General features: G+C 38.4%; 1 protein-coding gene across 3 annotated transcripts in view; it reads left to right on the top strand.

Annotated features, from left to right (window-relative positions):
• The window catches only part of MTUS1 (microtubule associated tumor suppressor 1), an 86,442-nt gene that overhangs the window by 15,650 nt on the left and 50,692 nt on the right, over window positions 1-20,100 (top strand). Inside the window, exons 3-6 of one of the 3 annotated variants that reach the window (XM_009879310.1) lie at window positions 1,872-2,054; window positions 5,970-6,104; window positions 8,140-8,229; window positions 9,526-9,573. In XM_009879310.1, coding sequence (XP_009877612.1) covers window positions 1,872-2,054; window positions 5,970-6,104; window positions 8,140-8,229; window positions 9,526-9,573 — 456 coding nt within the window. Of the gene's footprint in view, window positions 1-1,871; window positions 2,055-3,433; window positions 3,624-5,969; window positions 6,105-8,139; window positions 8,230-9,525; window positions 9,574-19,280; window positions 19,732-20,100 lie in introns of those variants that run through there. The other 2 variants (XM_009879312.1, XM_009879314.1) reach the window with 2 other exon arrangements.

Genomic DNA, 20,100 nt, shown 5'->3' with positions numbered 1-20,100 from the left:
TCTCAGTAAGCTTGAGCTTGTGGTTTGTGGTGTTCTCATAGGATGACAAAGGTTGGATACTCTTTAGCAAGTTGGATATATTCAAATGTTGTCTGTTGCAGTAACTTAGAAAAATTTTAAAGTATGACTGATAATTTTGACCTGGAGATTTAATCCCAGGCTACAGTCAAGTCATATACAGAATCACAGTTCTGCATGGTAATGCCAAACAAGTAATCAAAGTGCACCTCTGAAGAAAAGTCTGATGTGAAGCATGCTTAATAACTCTTTGAAGCTCACGTGTTATATTCAGTGACCAGTATTAATAATGCCTGTTTAGTGTATGCTGTACGTAGGGCTTCTCTTTTGTTACTGAGAACTCTCTTTTGTGAACTGAGGGAAATAGCTGGGACCTATCTTTTATTGGTACTGTTCCTGTTCTTGCATGCTTGAGACAGGATGTTGTGAGTCAAGTTCTGATCCTGTCACACCACCTACTGTTGAAAAGCAGACATTGGGCCCAAGTTTTTTTCTTGCCTAAATCTTAATGTAATCCTCTTAATGTCATGGTTTCTTGGTCTTAGTGCAAATTGATTATTTCTTGGTCACTGGTGTATAAAAGTGGAGATCCAGCAGCAAAACTGATGTTGAATAAAGTGGAATTGCTAGCTAGTATTGTCATATTTCAACAGTCTCTTAGATAGCTTAGACAAAACCATTTATATTGATAAGAATAAAGAGAAAGGTACTCCCTTTAAATAGAAACTTGATTGTTCTAAGTCAAATCTGAAATTGTAGTTAGCTCTTTCCAAGTAAGAAAAACTATGTCAGACTTGGAAATAGCAATGACATCAGAAGGTAAAATATTTTTGTAAAATATCTTCTGTTATAATAAATAACAATTTTTTCTTTTAAAAGTCTGTCTTCCCTATCTCTCTTTTTGTTTTTGTACAAAAATCTCTTTTCCATAGTTATTCATAGGACTGTATAAAGAACTTGACATCGGAGCTGATAGGAGTCAGCTGAGTCCTCTCAAGACAAGTCTTTGTGTACATAATTTCCTTCAGGCCATTGTAATTTTAATCTGGGTGAACACTTTGCAGAAATAAACTAAAAGTTTCATTTAACTAAACTCAGATTTTCTTGCAGAAAGTATAGTCACTTTGGTAGTAGTAAAAGAACAAGTTTCTATCTGAAGGAGGCACGCCTGTCTGCTGTATCTTCTGTCTATTTTAATAAGCTAGTGAGCATTTGTATTCAACAAGCTGAAATGAGAACAGCAATTAATGCAAAAATGTGTCTGCACCAGTTGGCCATTAAAAACTCTGTTCCAGGGAGTGCTGTTTAACTAGTTCTGCAGAACTAGTGAGTTTTCAGTATGTTATGTGAGTACTGCACAATTTAATACTCTTGTGCTGTATTTGTCCTTGAGAGGATATTATCTTTTGAGTGCTCTGTCAAATGAGGGTGTTGGAGGGGAAATCTCTATTTCGGGGGCGGGAATGAACAAAAGAATCTTTCTTGGATTGTTTTTGAGCCAGAGGTTGTGTTTTTATGGGTTTGCCAGTTCAGCTAACCGTAATACATGGAGGTAGTAGAATGCAAGAAAGACTTTGCGCATTTGTCTGCCTTGAAGGCCCAGCTGTAAAGCTCTCTGGTTTTGAAGTCAATATGCAGGTAAAACAGAATTCATTAAATCCTTGGAACTGTTTTTCTGCATTTACAGCATTTTTTACCCTGTCAATATGAGGTAGGTTAAGCCTTTTTATATATATCTTTAATGTGTAAATCTTTACTTGTAGGCATATATATAGAAGAAGTAATTGTTTAAGCATGTTTCCAATTCTTTTTTTTTTTTTTTCCTCCCTCCCACTTGCCCCTGCGATTGACAGGCATAGGATCTTCTCCAAGAGAGAAGCATACGTCCGTGAAAAATTCTCCAGGCTCCTGGGCTAGCTCTGGTAAACAGTTCGCCAAATCTGAAGTGCCTGTCAAAAGATCAGTGCTTGAGAGAACACCTAGCATCTCATCAGTCAGCAGCACTAAGAGTGAGCGAAGTCTCTTCAGCTGTAACTGTAAGTATCTGTCAGGGTTATGAGTTTCAGCTGATAGCCGGCATCAACTGCTTGTTGAAAACAATCACCTGGAAGGGAGTCCTGTTGGACAAAGATATATTAATTCTCATTGTACTACTTATTTTACTAGTTTTAGGCCTTACGCTTTTTTGCCTCTTACAACTCTTCTTCTTGAGACATGCGACCTGAAAGAGTTTTGAGACTTGGATTTTGGTTTGATGAGTAGATGTTTCTATGCAGCTCCTGCCCCAAAACGTGACAAAGCCAGCGGGTCTTCATGAGTAAGGGTTTCCTTCTGTTTACATATGGCGTAATAAGAAATAACTATGAATGGTGTGAATGGATTACCTCTCATAGTATTTGGAACAGCATGTTACAGGTTTTTTATATTAAATGCTCTTTTTGAACTAGATTGTATCTGCTTTCACAGTTTTAAGACAAAATGTGTAGATGAGGTCGAAAGCAGGTAAGTGAAACTGTTTTTAGAAGGTAAAACTTTGCATGAGTAGGCTTTCTAATTTCTGAGGTAACTGAGCATTGGTGTATGACCTGAACCAAATCCTTTTTATTTAAAACTAGAGGGAAAAAATTACAGGACTTGTTTTTATTTTGAAGCTTTATAAATGATCTGTTACTAGCATTTGTGGAAGTTCTAGGGGCAAAAATGTGAAGGAAAAAACCACACAACTGACTGTCAGACATGTTAGTATTCCCAGCTAGCTGTATTCAAATATTCTGTTACTATTGCATCATCTGTTATATCTTGGAGACTGGGTGAAGGCCTTTCTTTTGTGCCAGATGTCATTTAAATCTGTCTTCAGTGGACTGAAAAGAGAGCTGTGATTTAACATACGTCTGTAGTTTATGTATGCACATATGCATGCATACATTATATAAGTAAATTTTTCTCTTGTTCTTTTTTTTTTTCGCCTGTAGTGTCTTCATTAAAAAACTAAGACGTGACATAATCCTCAAAGGAATAAGAGTATGTGTAATAAAGTATGCAGTGCATGTTCCTGTATAATCAGGTCGGTTCAGTTACCGTGACAGCCATGTTGACTTTTGCTGTTCAGGTTTAGGACTGTATCTGGAATTCCTAAGCAGCTTTGTCCTCCCTTCATGTTACTTCCTTGTGTAACAAAGGAAAGGGTCATCGCTTCATAACAAAGAAGTGCATTCAGATTAAGCAGTCAAACAGATGACTCCTTATTTAGCCTGATTTGCTAGCTGGTTTAATCTGTTTTGTCCACTGCCTTCAAGCTTACAATTTTTTCCACTCCGATTCACGGAAGAGTAAGCAAGAGCAATATGAAAGGTTGAACATGGCTGCAGTCTCTTTGGCTTTAAGCTTGCTTTGATTTTTTTATTTTTTTTTTTAAATGACTATACCAGGAGGACTCCGCAGTTGCACCGAAACTAATTTTTCTCCTGTTATTTTCATCAATTCTACACTAACACCACCGACTGACTCAGGAAGCCACTATGATATTACCTTACTGACACTGCTGGTAGTGGGATCTTGCAGCTTCTGTATTGTTCCTTTGTTAGCAACGTTTACTGGGAGAAGAAGTAGGTTGTATTCCTTTTTATTTCTAATGGTTTTAAAGGATATATTTTGTTTCTTGGAGGTTGGTAAATGTATGCCGTGTTTTGACTTGCTGATTTTCTGTGAGATGATTTTTCTTTAGTTAATTTCTTACACTTGACGAATGATTTATGTCTGGTCAGGTTTTGTGTGTACAATGAGTCTAGGTTACATATAATTCATGTGGTAGTAAAATGAAGTTTTTGACTTTAAATCAAATTGGAAAACTGATGAATTTACTTTGTACTCGTAAAATAAAGTGCTCTTGGTTTTTATTCTTTTGTTTAGTCTACTATACAATGTGAGAAAAAATGAGGCTTAAGCTGTGGATGTCGTGAAATTTATGACAAACTATTGTGGTCCTGTCAACAGGATTAAATTGATAAAGTCATTTGTCTTGTTTTGCTTAAGGAGTTTGCCTTGTATTAGCAGGGGAAAAAAAATTTACAAAAGAGCATTTCTCCTGCTGTGTCAGCTCAGCCCTTTGTTCTGGGGTGTTCTTTGATTGGTAGTTTCCTGTGGCAGCATTACGTGTGTTTGGGGGGGATTTTTTTGGTTTGTTTTATACTTCTAATGAGCACTTCAGTTCTATGATTCTTTCCTCTAAAAAGACTTCCTATCTGAGAAGTTTGGAAATTGTGAAGTTTGAAATGCTGCAGTTAATAAAAACATACTTTGCATGCAAGCTGTCAGTTTGAGTATTGAAGAATTTAATTTTTAACTGTAGTGAAATCTTCTCAATTTCAGTGCTGGGTTAAAAATACTGTTATTTGGATATACTGAAATGTTTAAACTGTGAGGTCAAGAACAAGAATCCAGTTTTGAATTGAGTTAGAATAATTGCATATAAAGCACATAGTGTTTCAGAAGTTAAAAAGCTTCTCCTAGCAATTGATCTGGAGCTGCATTTCTACACAGTCAATGCTTGACTAAAATTCTTTTAATGACTTGAGTTTTTAAACCCTCTAGATCTTAGCTGGGGTGAGATCACTTCATACCTGTTTGCCTTTCATCAAGATTGCAGTAGTGACTCCTAATTCTATGAATAACCATCTTTGAATTGTATAGTGACCAAACTTTGCAAATTTGTCTTTTTTTACTGCATGGAGCCTGGTTAGCTGACTCCAGAGCTTCCAGTAGGACAAAACAGCGCCCTAACTAGTCCTGCACCAGAAGTGCCTGAGTTGTCTGAAGCAAACCTGATGTTATATACACCTCCTTTTTTATTTTTTCTTTAAGTCACTTGAGAAGAAACCAACAGTGTGACAAACTTTTCCAGTGTGACTTAGTTCTTGCTATCTCTGGTAAAAGCAATGTCAATTTTTTACTTTCTAATGTGTCAGTGTACAGAATTTTTTAGCACATGAAGCAAAGCATACTCAGTCTGTACTTAATTTAGAAGTATTTTGCACTTTTTCTGGAAAAAAAAATGAAACAATGCTTTCCCCAATTTTTTTTTTCCCAAGGAAAAATTTTTGTTGTGATGGAAAGCACAAGCCTCCTGCAAGTTCCTTTTCAAACAGAACAAAGCAACTACCCTTTTAGTAGGAAACCTGATTTTGATGTGAGGTAGCAATTGCTTATTGTCCTACCTTTCCCTGTTTGGGACTGTCTGTCTGCCTTTTTTTGCAGGGACTATGTTGCTGCATGACTTCAGCTGTCTTGGGGGGCAGGGGGAAGTCTTCTGAGGTCTGCAGTCACTGGGGAGGTTGCTGCTATGAACAGAGACTACAGGAACCTTTCTCTGAACTCGTTTGGTAGCTGGTGAACGCAGTTGGGTTCAGGCACTTTTTAGTGCCCCACAAGGAGGATGGAAGGGGTGTGCGGTCCGCTGGTGATGCGTGCACCGTGTCATTGAAGCAGCTCAGCTCAAACAAGAGAGGACAGGGGAAGGTGTTGCATGAGAAAATAGTCTGAGTTTTATTTGGTTTTAATTTTTTTTTGAAGTAAATTCTGTGGCCAGAATGTCTTTGTGTACTGAATGATGCTTTTTCTTGGCTTAAACTGAAATGTGTTCTGCATTTACTTTGTACAGCAAACTCAGACTTCCAGTTATGTATCTTGATCAGTATACTTTAATGTACATCTCTCTTTTATGTGTAGTTCAAAGCTGTATGCCTAGTTCTGGAAGTGTTTGTAACAGCCATAGGCTGATATGTTTAAGTTCATCATCTGCTTGTACTAAAGATATCAGAGGTGATCATAATATTTTTATTCTAACTTTGATTTCTTCTAACTTTAGCTTAGGATAATCCACACTTGTTTTAGGATTTAATTTTACCCAAACGAGATACAGGCTAGAGCAAATTCTTTGCCATTCTGTGTTGCAGCAGCAAGTGCCACGGTCATCATCAAGAATGGAGAATGGCCCTCAAAACCAGCTTGCCAGAACGGTACTTCAGGATCTCTCCCTTTGAAAGCAGTACCAAGACCTAGGTTACACTCGTTGAAGTCGACTACAAAAGGTATATGGGTCTGTTTGTTGGTAGAATGAAACTAGTTATTACTGTTAACGTACCTTATCCTTTGCAGGTGGCTGCCTTCCTAAGCAGTGTTTATTAAAAACTGACTCTTGGGAGAAAAGTGCAAGGAAGTAAAGTCAGTGACATCAGTGGTGCTTCAAATTTTTTAAGATTTCATAGGAAGACTTAAAATGACCTTTGTATTGTCATAATTGAGGTATTGCAGGCAAATGAGGTCGTCTTCACTGTGATAGGGCTAAGACTAGCATGGCCCGGGGACTAAATGTAGTTTGCTACATGGCACATGTCATCATGGAGGGGTTTACGATATTTTAGTAAGAGTTCTTTTCTGCCACAAAGCTCAAGCAGAGACTCTGTGGCTGCTGGTGCTCTACAGAGTACACCTGCACTGTTTATCCTGAGCGTATGGTTGTTCTTGTTCTCATGCAGACCGCATTGTCTTCACCCCATTCAGGGCAGAAAGGACACTGGGCGACGGGGATTTTTTTTTTTCAATAAGATACTATTAGATGAAGTATCTTCTTTTGCAGATGAATGACAGTGTCCTGTCTTTCTAAGGGAAGAGTTGAAAACCAGCTTAGCTGCTCATGCCACTTTTTTTTTTCTTGATACACGTCTTACTGGATGAAGTACAAACAGAGGTTTTCTCTGATTTTTGACACAGATAAGGCAATTGTACTTCATCATCTGGTGTTAAAAGAAACATTAATTTAAATGTACTTTCTGGCTTTGTATTAAACACTGTTCTGATTCCTGTTCAAGCTGGAACCCCTTGATTGTTCAGCAGTGCTTCTCAAGCTGCAAACAGCAGTTGACAACTCATTCTCTGGCGAAAATTAAAGATATAATGGGAGCGGATAAACAAGCTTGCTGTCTTTCCCTCTCCTAAATCCTAGTTATAATCAGCTTGCTTCTGACCATCTTTGTGGTCAACTGCTTACTGTAATTGGATAAACCTAATTAAATATTATGCTTCTGCTTTAGACTTAAAATTTAAGCTGGTATCTGACATAATTGAGAATAAATAGAAGAGATGCCTGCCAAATGTCACGCTATAATGATGTACTTTAAAATGATAAGCAGTGAACAGAAACAGAATTTGCCACAAACTGTAAATCACTTCTAATACAAATTATATGTCTGTCTGACAAGCTGATACTTTCTGTTGGGATCCAATGCATGCAGCACAAGTACATGTTGCTCAAGACCTTCAGTGACGTGGTCACTAGAAGCGTGCTTGGGTCAAAAGCAGCTGGCCTTCTCTACCTTGACTTAGTGTTACTTGGGCTACGCCGTTGTGTTTTGGGGCCTTCCCAGTTCAAGAGAGTTGTTTTGAAACTTGAAAGGTCAGCTGCAGACTTAGAAAGATAGTTAGGGTCACTGACTGCATGACTTGTGAGGAAAGTTTGAGGGAGTTGAGCTTGTGTAGTCAGGAAAAAAGGTAAGAGATGTTTTAACAATCTGAAGTAATTTGAAAGGTGATGGTGCCAAACTCTTCTCAGTAGTGCCAGATGATGTGGCAATGGGAAGTGATGCAAATTGTGGTGTGAGAGATGCAGCGTTGCCCGGTGGGGCTGTAGAGCCTCTCTTCCTGGAGATTTGGAAGGCTTGGCTACACAAAGCGTGGTCAAGTGATCTTGTCTTGGTGGTGGCCCTGCTTTGAGTGGGAGGCTGGATAGCTGGCATCCGGAGGTCCATTTCAGCCAGTATTTCTGTAGCTGTGTTACATTTGCCACTGTTTTGAGACCTAAGTAATTTGGTATTAATGCTAGAGTGAAATTTTTACTAATGCTTTTTTCTGCTTAGAAGCTTTTTAAAAACTCTCTTTCTTCTAGTGTGAGTTCTGATAAAGCAAAGCCAAGTTTAAATATAGCTTAAATTTTCCACAAATGTCTTTTTGTGTGTGTTTGAGTTGATTTATTCATCTGGCACTTGACAGTAAATATGTAATATTAGGCAAGTTTTTAATTGCTGACATACTTCTACTTTTAAACCTGATCTAAGCTTCTGTTTCTAGGAGGCAAGGCCAGGTCTGCTTTACTGAACCAGTGCATACCAAAGTCATCTGGGCCACTGCACTTGGCAAGGAAAGTCAGTGAGGCTCAAGGTAATCAGCTGTTGGTTAAAGTCAATTTTTCACTTATATTCTTGAATCCCTCTGTCTTGCAAAAGAGCAGCTATGCTCTGTGACTTCAGAGTAATTGAGATAGTGAGTTTGTTCTTTTTCCTTGTAGTTTATAGTATCGGAGACTGGCTCTGCCTTTCTGTTTCCTTATGTATTTGTTTTATTGGGAGGGGGAATTGAAGGATAAATTGTTCACTATCTGCTTGAAATTTGCATCCTGTGAGGACTCAGAATACTTGATAATGTCTGTTAAATGATGTTCTATCACCTGCTTAGGAGATCTGTACTTCCAAGGCACAACCTAAACTAGATTGCCTAAATTTGTATTTAATCATGAGTAAGATCCTTGTGAGGGCATGATGATCAGCTTTGACTGTGTTTACTCCACTTTACATTTCTGTATCAGATGCTTGTTTTATCTCATCTCTAACTTTCAATTGAAGGGAACTAGAGTGGCTCAAAGGACTAGATACAAAGCCTCAGGCAAGCTTCGTAAGACAAAATTTTCACTTTGGGAGAAAAGTTCCTTTTGCATGGCTGAGGCGAGGGAGACACGTACAGTAGCAGTACAAAGCAGATTGTTTCCTGTTGAAAATCTGCTGTAGAAGTACACACTTTGTAAAGAGTAAAGAAGGCTGATAGGTGTTGTCAACAGACCTTTTATAAACTTCTGCATGTGACTTTTGCACTTAGACCTAGCATTCCAAGGGAGTGCTTGTGTTTCATTAATATCCTTCAAAGTTACGTTCTTAATTTTTGCATGACTCTTAGTTTTTGCATGAGTCTCAAACAATAGAGTAAGGGTAGATTAACATTCTCAGTGCTTTCATTTACATCTAACTTGATGGGTAACACATCTGAGAGTGCTGTTAATTCATGCCTCCTTTATACAAATAAAATTACTGGAGTATATGTGTGGAAAAAAATTACTATGATACCAGTATAGATGATGGAGTTTTATTATTTGTAGTTGTCTGTGAATGAGTAAAACTAAATGGTGTTAAATGGCTTTAATAATAATAATAAAAAAAAAAAGTTTGGCTTTTTGGGAATTCCTCCTGTATTTTCCAAATAATTTAACCTTATAAGGCTGAATATTGCCATTCAATGTGCTTTCACCTATCACAAGAAAAAAAACCAGTAATTATGAATTTTGAGGAGCTATGTGGAAAGAATCTAAACAAAAAATAAGGTAGCCTGCTGCCCCTTACTGGCTTGAAGTGTAATTATTTCATCTTTTTTTTGTTGCTGCTGTTGTTCTTCTTCTGGACATTTTAGGTACTACTGGAAGAAATGGACACCCAAGCCTATCTTGTTTGGTTTCCGGTGAGTTTTTTCTGAATACATTTTTACATTTTCTGTCATGCAACTTACTAATATAATGTATAAACCTTTTTCATATAGGTTCTTTTATTTTTTGGAAGAACAGTTTTACAACAGATAATTTCATAAACCATAACAGATTCCAGTTTCAAGGGATAGGAAGAAAAGTCTTTGGTTTGTTTTTTGTGTTGTGTTTTGGTTTTGCTACTTACTGACTTGTGGCTGCGCAGCTCTGAGAAAATGGAGTCTGTGTTATCTGTCGCTCTGTTTCCAGTGAAGCATAAGGAGATTTTAACTGTAACAAGAAAAAAAAAAATGGCAATGAAACTTGGATGTAGTTTTTGCTGTTTAGCCACAGTGAGGTAAGTAATGATTAAAGCTCATGTGTTGTGCCTATTAAAAAAAAGTAAATAGAAGGATCGTGCAGTATAGCAGGTTTTTCTGGTAGGTTCATGATATAGGTACCCTTTTAGTGTGAACTGTTCTCTGTATCACTGCAGACTATACTTGAATAAGAAGTTGAAATTATCTGAGGGTGTTGATGTGTGTGTCTGCTTGTATGGCAGAGAGAGGAATCGCAGCTGATTAAGTGGCAGATGGCATTCCAAAATCTGGCAAAGTTTTAAGGACTTCATGGTGGGTTTGTTTTTGCTGTTTATGCCAGCCAGGGCACCTGGTGCTAGTTTATGCCTGCCAGGAGACACAAAAGTCTTCAGATTATGTTTGTACTTTCAGCAATTTCCAGGTCTTTTCAAGGGAGTTGGCAGTCTAAATTAGTTTCCTGAGCATCAGCATGTATTTGGTGAATTAAAAACTGCTTGTAATTAATTACTCATTGAAAAGCCCTTTTTGAAAGATAATGAAGATCGCTGGAAAGGCCTGTGTCCCCCAAGTGAATAGCAGATGTCTTTCTGAAAGTGGTGCTGTAGCCAAGCAGATGTTATGAGTTTGAGTTTGGAATTACTGGGTAAATCATTTCTGACCTGTAACTGGTAATGTGGCAGTATGTTTTTAATTTCCTGTAGTCATAATGGGGTTTAATGCTTTGGGATTCTACTCTCTTGGGTGTCAAATCTCTACATGTTAATTGTGACTGACTACTTTGCTCAGTATCTTCTGTTAAGACCTGAGGCTTCTGTCATGCAGCAAGCATAGGACTTTGCACAAGGTGCTTATTCTCTTTGTTGCTTTTATTGATGCTTGGCTGAACTAGTGGTAGTTTTAGTATAAGCTCATATGTAGTTCGCTTATAAGAGTGTAGAGGATGGTGCAGCTAGCAACGTATAATGTTTTGATTAGCTCAACTGAGGAAACTCATGATTAATTTTCCATTTCTAGTCCAGAAATTGACTTGTTTAATTCCTGTTCTACTTGCTCATGATAGACTTAAAATAAAGTTTATTTTTCCCCTAAATTTAGTGTGGCACTTTCACTCTGTTTTCCATACAGAAAAGTAATTAGTGTTCCCTCCCCATTGTACTAGTTTTTTGCTTGTGATTTTTCTTTTCCAAGCTAGTAAAGAATGTAGTTACATAGTTCTGAAGTGTTATATTTGATGCTGTAAAAACAGAGCTAAAAACTCCACATTGGCTGTAACATTTATTGATTCTGTAGCAAATGCTTTTTAGTGTCATACTTTTGCCGCTTGAATAGCTGTATTTCAGTGTTCATCTTAACCTGAATTGTTTCCTATATTGAGTCAACTTCCAAAACTGAGTATGTTAGACTTGCAAGTTAATACATTTCTAACTTGCACAGAGCATTACTATAATTTCCCATTTATTAATGCAAAGCTTTCCGATGGATTATTTTGCTTTTTTAAGAAAGACTTTTTCCATCTTCACAGTTGCAGATAGTTCTTGCAGAATAAAAGTACTGTGTGGCTTCTTGAATGTTCTGCAGTACAATGTCTTATATTTTGAGAAGACAAGAGATCTTTTTTGAAATGAACTGAAATAATGCCAGCTGGTACCATGTAGAATGAGACCTCCTATTTTATTTTTTTTCTTTTTTCTCCAGTGCCTTGATATTATAGTGAAGCTTTTGTTCTAGTGATTTTAGCCAGCTTAGAGCTTTTGTTCTTTTATTTCAGTGTCATAAATTCAATAGTTTTTAGCCTCACTGAGTGAGGGGGTCCAGCCTCACTTCTACATCTTGTCCAAGTGCTCTGAAGAGGTAGAACTAGTTCATTGCAGCAAGATTTTGATAGTTGGTTACAATATTAAGGTGTTAATTAAGCGTCTAGCTCAGTTGTTAATGTTGCTTTTCACTTTACTTCAAGGATGGAAAAATAGCAGGCATTTCTAGAATATGGTCTCTGTTCTCTGTGCTTTTTATCCATTTTCCACTCACTTAGAGCAATCATGCAAAGCCAGAGTCTGCTTGACAAAGCAAGGCACAACATACTACTAGTATGCCTGTAAAATTGGAAAGACTGATATATGTGCAGCTGTTCATTCCTTGCTTGTGATAAAACATTCACAGGGCTCTTTTTTGTGAATTCTGTATTTTTTCATGGGTAATACTCAAGCGGGTAAAGTAATTTCTGCAAGTTCTATGGTGTATAGCACTGACTTTAAAGCTAAAGCAAAGTTAACTTCTTTGGCATAATATGTTTTATTATACTTCTTAACTTGCTAATTTCAAGTAAGAATGTACATGTGCGCTTACTGTAATGCCTTAATCTAAATAGGACCTAAAATATTGCCCCTTGTGAGATGTAATTTTGAACCAGATGCAAAAGTGCCTTTAAAGATGTGTGAAGTTTAGTGTTCTTACCTTTGTTTCTCAAGTGCTCCCTGTAGAAAAAGTGACCTACTTCTAATACCTGTGCAGAATATTACAGCACAGTGTGTGTAAGCAGTGCATATTCACATCTTGTGTCTCTGTTGTGATGGAACGTTAAGGCTAAATTACAGTACAGTAATCCCTGGAACTGCATCAGCCAAGCAAAAGCCAGTATCCTTTTTGGCAGTTCCAAAAGTAAATCTATCATGTTAGAAGTAAAGCGTGTAAATATTTGTTGGAAAGCTTTATCTTGTTGTTCAGTGATCCTAAAAGGGACGCATGGTGTGTTATGGAAAAGAAGTTACACTTACCCTTGTGACACAACAATGTTGTTGGGAAGGTTAGGGCAGCTAGCTTTCAAGAAGGGGAAGAACTCTGCAGAGTGTAGTGGTAGGATATGGGGTAAAAGTTTCAAACTGACAGAGGGTAGATTTTGATGACATATTGGGAAGAAATTATTGTTCTGAGAAGATGGTGAGGCACTGAAACAGGTTGCCCAGAGAAGTTGTGGATGCCCCTTCCCTGGAAGCGTTCAAGGCCAGGCTGCATAGGCCTAGTGGGAGGTTAGAACTAACCCCCCTAGGGGGGTTAGAACTATATGATCTTTAAGGTCTGTTCCAACCCAAACTATTCTATGAGTCTGTAACTGCTGGATAAACATATAAAGTATTATTGTGAACAGTGTGGTTAATGGCATATCTCTTCTAATGGAGTCTGCGTAGTGGAATCAGTTACTAGAGACTGTAGAAGCCATGAAAACCCAAGAAACTTGATAGGTTGATCTCAAAATACTTGTACTTTCAATGCCCAGAAAACAAGGGATTAACATACATCACATTTTTTTAAAAAAGAATCAATAAGACAAAACCTCAAAATAAAATAACCCCCCAAAACAAAACTCAGAACAAACCCCGGACAATTCTGGTAAAGAATATGTGTTGCAGAGCTCTGTGCGACAGTTTGTGAACAAACAGTATTTCAGTGTCATCTGAACAATAATTTTAAGTTTCATGCTTCCAAGTATTCCTCAGTGTGTAAGTGCTTGTTTAACCTGGGCTGAGCAGTGAGGATTTTGGTCTTTCATTTTGCAGAAGTAGCATCTTTGACTAGTTCCAACCAAGAATTTCAATATAGATGTGTTGAGACTGATTTCTCAATTTCTGATATTAAGAGCTTCAGCTTTCAAGTTGAGTTCGCCAGTTTTTCTGTCTCTACTGCTTTCTACAACATTCGGTGTTGAATAGAGTAAATTAGTCTTTCCTTCATGCCTTGAAAAGCAACAAAAAGATGAAGCTTAAATTTCTTTTTGCAGATATTGTACTGTGCGTTGGACTATTTTGTTGTCTTTCTAGATGCAATAAAAAGCCAACTATAGTCTTTTTTTTATATGTTTTTTTCATCCATGTGAATTATGAGGACTGTCTAAATGACTTCTCATGTGATCTAGCCTTAGAATACCTTCAGGCTAATAAGGAATGTTCTTATAAACAGGCAGCAAAGCTGCTTAAGTGGTGTAACTATTATACATGAACCAGCTATAAAAGCAGCTTTTAGTTTTGCCATTTATATATAGATAAATGCAGAATTAATCTAAATCTATATGAATTAGAGTTTCTTTAATAAATGTACTTCTTAGGAAAGTGTAATAATTTTTATTTTGAAGAGGTAAGGGAGTATCTGTAAACCTGAAATAACCTTTGAAACCAAATAGCTGTTACTTTCTTGGCTAGATTTTTCCAGTGCTACCAGTTAAAGTCTAGTACAATGGCTGGATCTCAGGATTGAATTTCTTGAGAACTTCTATGTTCCAGAAATCTTCAAAGTGAAGATGTCACTGTAAACTCTGAAGTAATCTGTTTTGAATGTTTTGTTTTGTTTAAGTAAATGGTGTTTTCCTGAGGTAGTACGTTTATCAGAGTAGAGAATGGGGCAGAAGAAACTGAGATGCATGACAGCACAGTCTTAATCTAGATTGGTCACTTCTGCTGTCAAGTAAATTCAGCGGTGTATTTGCATGCATGTTTGTAGTGTTTTTTTTCCAAACTTCATCTTCTGAAAATTAACAATTTATTGAGAAGTTTGTCTCTTGTTCCATTTTGAAAATCAGCACCGCTCCCTGTGCCTTGAAGAGATACCTTTATAAAACACAATGAATTTTGTAATCTTAAGCTTGGCTATGGAGTAACATGGGCAAGCTCTATTCAAATGGTGGTATTCAACTGGCAGTTTTGCAGATTGGTGAACTGAAAGTGTTGGGATTATTTCACAACCCCAGCAATGAGGACTTGATGTGGGTCCTATCAGTTCTCCTGTAGCAACAGAGCATTGTTCATTGAGGCCTTTTTTTAGCATAACCTAAATGGTTTTCACATAACAAGGTCTCTTTCTTCTGTTAATCCTTTTAAGGAAGGACCTGTTTTCTGAATTGTAAAGTAGATATTTCAGGGATGTTTATTATTATTTAATTCCAAACTTCTGTGAGAAACTTGCTCTCCAGCTCTGCACAGCCATACTCCAAACTCTTGCTGACACAGAAGTATGCAGACTTTCTATGGAGTGAATGTTTGTAGTTCGCTTCTGTAGTGTTTATTCTGATGCTGGCAGGAATGTCTATAGTTCTCTTCTGTGGTATTTATTTTGATGTTTCATAATGACAAGCCACATGGGACAAGAACAGAGAGTTACAGTTTTCTCACACTTGTCTAAATATTTAATATCTCAACTCTGCATGAGTAGAGGGGGCAACTGAAATGGATATGCACAGATTGTATCAACTCAGTCCAATGGATGCTTAAAAGAAAAGTTCCAAGTATTTTGAGCTGGATTTCAAAGCTTTTATAACATGGAAGTCCACTGTTAGGGAGGTAAGTTGACATAATACTTGAAAGACCATGGAACTGGTTCAGAGATGTGAAACTCGCAGATCTTGTGTCAAAGATGATTAAATAGCTTGTGAACTGAGTGTACATATGCATTTTGTCTGTGTACTTGAGGCTATGAAGAACAAAGCCCAAAAAGATAAACACACCGGTTGTGAGTTCTCTTTAATGTGCTCTGTGATCACCTGATAAACCACTAGTATGTCCTAGGACATACACTTGCCTGAATTGTCCATGTTTGCAGTGTTGCTTTTCAGTAGAAACTGACCAGTTTTTGTTATTGTGAGGCCATACGTGAAGAACAGTTGCAATGTGCATATAAATCAGTATTGTGTGCATAAATAATAGATTTTTAAGCTGCTGCCCTAAGTAAAGACTTTTATTTTTCCTCTTTTCCTTGAGACCTGAGCTCATGGGGGCTTATGTGTATACCTAGCCTGTTGCTGAACAGAAGTCCATAGTATAGAGATAGTTGGGTTTTTTGACACATCTGGTTAGATCATTGAAGCTTCATATTTTAAGACAGATTATCCTAATGTTGGTGACATTATTCACTCTTGTAGAGTCTTTTTTCAAAGCCCTGCAGGATTTTGGCTCAGGCAGTCTAACAAAAATGCCATTTTGGAATGGACATCCTGCACGTGGAAAATGACTTGCTGCTCCCTTAAGTCAGAAGTTAAAAATAAAATGATTCTTACAGTGTTTTCTGGTCGTTCTCAACTCTGAAAGTGTAGACAACGTAAATGCCACCGCTGTTGCGTGAGAGAGACACAGATCAGCCTGATTCCTTTAGCTGTTTGCCTCAGAATGTGCTGCAGCAACACCTTCTGTTTGACAGGCTGCTGAATTTATAATGATTAAAAGCCTCTGCGTACTAGAAGAAACATAAATTATTTAGAGTTTTGGTTTCTGTGCTGAGGCAGGCAGAGATTTGTTTTTTAAATCAGGTGGAGGATTGTAGCTTAAGTTGTGAAGCTGCAAGCTGCATGTGGCATGTCAGCAGGTGTTGGTGCCTGCAGGAAGGTTAGCTTTTCAAACTGGAACACTGGCTAGAGGAAGGTGGTCACAGGAAAGTGGAGGGGGGCCAGTCATTTTCCAGAAATAAAACCGAGGACACAGATGACCCTTTGGCTCTTCATAGACTTCTTGCATCTCTCTTTGCATAAGCAGTCACCTCTCAGTTCTTCCTGAAGTAAAACATGCCAGTACAATCCATCTGCTCTGTCCTGCCCAGGCTGTCTTACAGTGCGATGCCAGGTGTCCTCTACATGGGCTTCTCAGACCTAAAGATCTAGCCTCTGATTTAGACTTCTTTTGCAGTGAGACACTTAACCATGCTTCGCTGGGTTTCTTGGTGGTTGTTCGATGTGGGAAGAGAGATGGACAGAGACAAGAGAAACACGTACAGATGCTGTGAGGCGTAATTGAATAGCCTACAGATGCCAGTGACATTTGCTCCTTTCTTGTCACATTGCTAATGTTCCCAGGAGGTGGCAGTTATGCTAAATCTGCTGGGGTTAAAATAGGTCTAGCCCCACCATCAATCTGATGGTGTCATCAGGTATTGATGTATTTAGCAACCCAGTCTGAATTACATAGTCATAGCAGGATAGCGCTCCTTTGTCCATGTTGATCACCAGTTGCCCTTGGAGTTGGAGGGAAGCCAGCAGGAAGGTGGTAGTAAATAAAATCTGTCAGTCCTTTTGTCCTCTGTCTGGGTTGTATATAACTTCTTCTTTTATTCTGCTGTTTTATGGTGCTATTTTCCATCACCCTTATCCAAGTGTCAAGATACAAAGAGACCTTGCTGTGATCCTCACGTTATGCGTGAGATTTAGACGCTGTCAGGATGCCATGGATCACGTCCTGGCATTGTACCCTGCTGGCACCAGGCATTGTAGGAGCGCAGACACAGATGTGGAGGTGCTGTGCCAAGCAGACAGTGCTAGCAGGTGCACAGCCACCACAGGGGGTGTACTATGGTGTAATGCTGTGCTCTGGAGAGGCTGTGTGAGAGGAACCTCTCTGAGTTAAATGTCTCCTGGGAGGAGTTTGGATAGGGATGGGCAGTCCTCTTGCTGGCTGCTGTCAGAGCTCTCGCAGTGTTGGGTGCTAAATGACATGCTTCCATTGCTCTTTTTTAGTGCTGTCAGGCCTGCTTCTGCATAAACCAAACTTGGTTTAGGCTTCTGAGGCTTAACAGGATTCCAGCCCTAGAGGCTAGAAGGGCATTTCCTCAAATCAGTATTTATGTTTTATAAAATATGATACTATGATGTGTCTCCTCATGGCTTATTTCCACCCAAACTAAGGACAGGAAAGAGGATGTAGTAAAAGTATTACTTCTTTCAGGTAGTTGTAGAGAGTGATAAGGTCTCGCCTCAGTCTCCTCTTCTCCAGGCTGAACGGCCTCAGATTCCTCAGCTGTTCCTCATAGGACATATGTTCCAAATCCTTTACGAGCTTGGTAGCCTGCCTCTGTACCCTCTCCAGTGCCTCAGTGTCCCTCTTGTAGTGAGGGAATTTGACAATACTGATGGGTTAATGAACTACGCTGAATATGCAAAACTCTTCTAATGTGCTGTAACAAGCATTCTAGTTTTACTGCTGAGTGTGATTGCCAGGCTTAATAATCTTCCAGCAAGGAAAGGAGGCAAGTGTCTTCGATAGTGGTATTGGCTTGGGAGAGGGTCTGGACCTGCAGGCTGCAGGAGAGATAAATGAGCACACGTTGTAGTGCCAAAGCTCTCCAGACTAGAAGGAATAGATGAGGATTTTGTAGCAGTAATGACATGCATGCCCTGCTGTGTGCTGAGGCTACCCTGGGAACCAACCAAAAAAAGAAAAAAGCTAATTTACTGTCTTTGTACTTATTTTGAGTAGTTTTGTGCAGACTGAAGACGTGTTATAGCACTTCAGAGTTGGTGGTACATCATGATGCTGGGGAATAAATATTTCGGTACATGATCGTAAAACATTCAGCGGCGTTGTCCTGCAGTGTGCTGTGAAGGTTGACTTGACACGTCTGACAGTCTCGATGCTGGACTGCAGCTCCTTTGCTCTACTTAGAATGAGCTGTTTTATTGTCACTGCAGTGGCTTGTGTGATGTTAAACAGAGACTGGTATAAAGTGACAAAATGCTATATTTACTTCTAGCTGATGTGGTAAATAAGCACTAGAGAAGAGAAAATGTTGCATGTCTTGAGCAAGTAAGACATGCTATTAAAATGTAACAGATTTGTGGTAAGGAAAGGACAGAAATGTGGCCCATATTCATAGATGGAAAATGTGACATTTTCTTATCTCTGTAAACAGTTCCTCTCTTTTCTAGTTTCTAATTTTTATTTTTCATTTCATTTTTGCTAGTGGCAGCTGAAAGGGACCAAGGTATATGCAAAACTTTTGACTCATTAAACAGGAAGAAAAAAAATTTTTTTTAAGAGGGCCAATTAAATATGGAGACAGGGAACTCATGTAAACACTGCTTGTTTGCCATGATGTTTGGATGCCTTCAAAAACCCAGCTGACAGAGAGATGTTTTAGTATGAAATTGATGCCTGCTTCCTTGCTGCTCTTCTGATAAATGGAAGCATCTGCAGTGTTGAGCTGCCAAACTAAGTAGTATTTCCCTTAAGGACGTCTCAAATAATGAATTGTTTTTAGAGAATAGATGTGTTTGTGGATTTAAGACTTTAAATGTTGACATAATACTTAGTGCCAGAAGAAACTCTGGTAGAAAATGTTGGCTGATAAATCTGATTTGATAAATTTATGTCAATTGAAAGAAACTGCATTAAAAAAAAAATGCCCTCTGAAAGTATTCTCTTGGAGGGGAGAGCTTGAAATATGCCTCCAGGAATATTCAAATAATCACCCTAACAGTCTCCAAAGAACAATTACATGGTCTGTGACATTACTGGATGATCTGTTCAGCTAGGAAGACCACCCACTTCCTCCTCCTCCTCCCTCCTCATCCTCCTCCTCCCTTTTTTCCTTTCCTAGCTTCCAGCCCACAGAGTCCTGTAGCAGATTAAGCATCAACACTGTGATGCAATTCAGAGGCTGTTGGTTTTCCAAATCACTAAGTCGGTTTTATTCTGAGGGCAAGCTTTGTTTTTACAACATCTGGTGAGGAGAAGCTGCCAGCGGCATTTGCACTGTGGATATCTGCATTTACTGATTTTTTATTTTTATTTTTTTGCTTGTCTGTGCATAAGGAATAAGAGCAAAGGAATGGAGACTTGATTATTTCTTCAAGCCAGTTTTCTTTAGCAAGAATTGCTCACTTCTGTCAGTAGTGATTTAAAGACATAGTATGTGACAGTACATGGAGGCTTTTTCTTGCTTGTTTATCTTCCAATTGCACTGAAGACATGATATGGTCCCCGAAATTTTCCTTATCCAACATGCGTGTACGGCTGACAGCAAAGGGGTTGCTCCGAAACATTCGTCTGCCTTCTGGCTACAAGAAAAGCACTGTTATATTTCATACAGGTTTGTGGGGTTTTATTATGAGGATTAGAGCATGCATTGAGAGAATACTATATTTACTTCAACAGCAGCTTATTTTTAGCAAACAAAAAACATAATGGGCATGAAAGTTTTTGAATTTCATACAGAAGTCTGACTTTCGAGTGAAGTAGTTTCATCTTCTAAGTCTCTGTGTGTGCATGCACCCGTGCTAAGCTGCTTGCTTGGAAGATGGTTATTCTGTTTATGAAATGCAAATTGGAATTTGTTCTTTCCTTGCACAGGTCCAAAAATAGTATCTGGAAGTCTGTGCTATTAAATATTTATCTAATCATTGCAATGATTATCTACTGGGAGCAATGTCTTTTCTATACCTTGATGGGGGGGGGGGGG

Source organism: Apaloderma vittatum, unplaced genomic scaffold, assembly GCF_000703405.1.
Source record: "Apaloderma vittatum isolate BGI_N311 unplaced genomic scaffold, ASM70340v1 scaffold9322, whole genome shotgun sequence".
Lineage (NCBI taxonomy): Eukaryota > Metazoa > Chordata > Aves > Trogoniformes > Trogonidae > Apaloderma > Apaloderma vittatum.
Note: the sequence above shows the minus strand (reverse complement) of the source record. Positions and strands in the feature narration are given on the sequence as shown.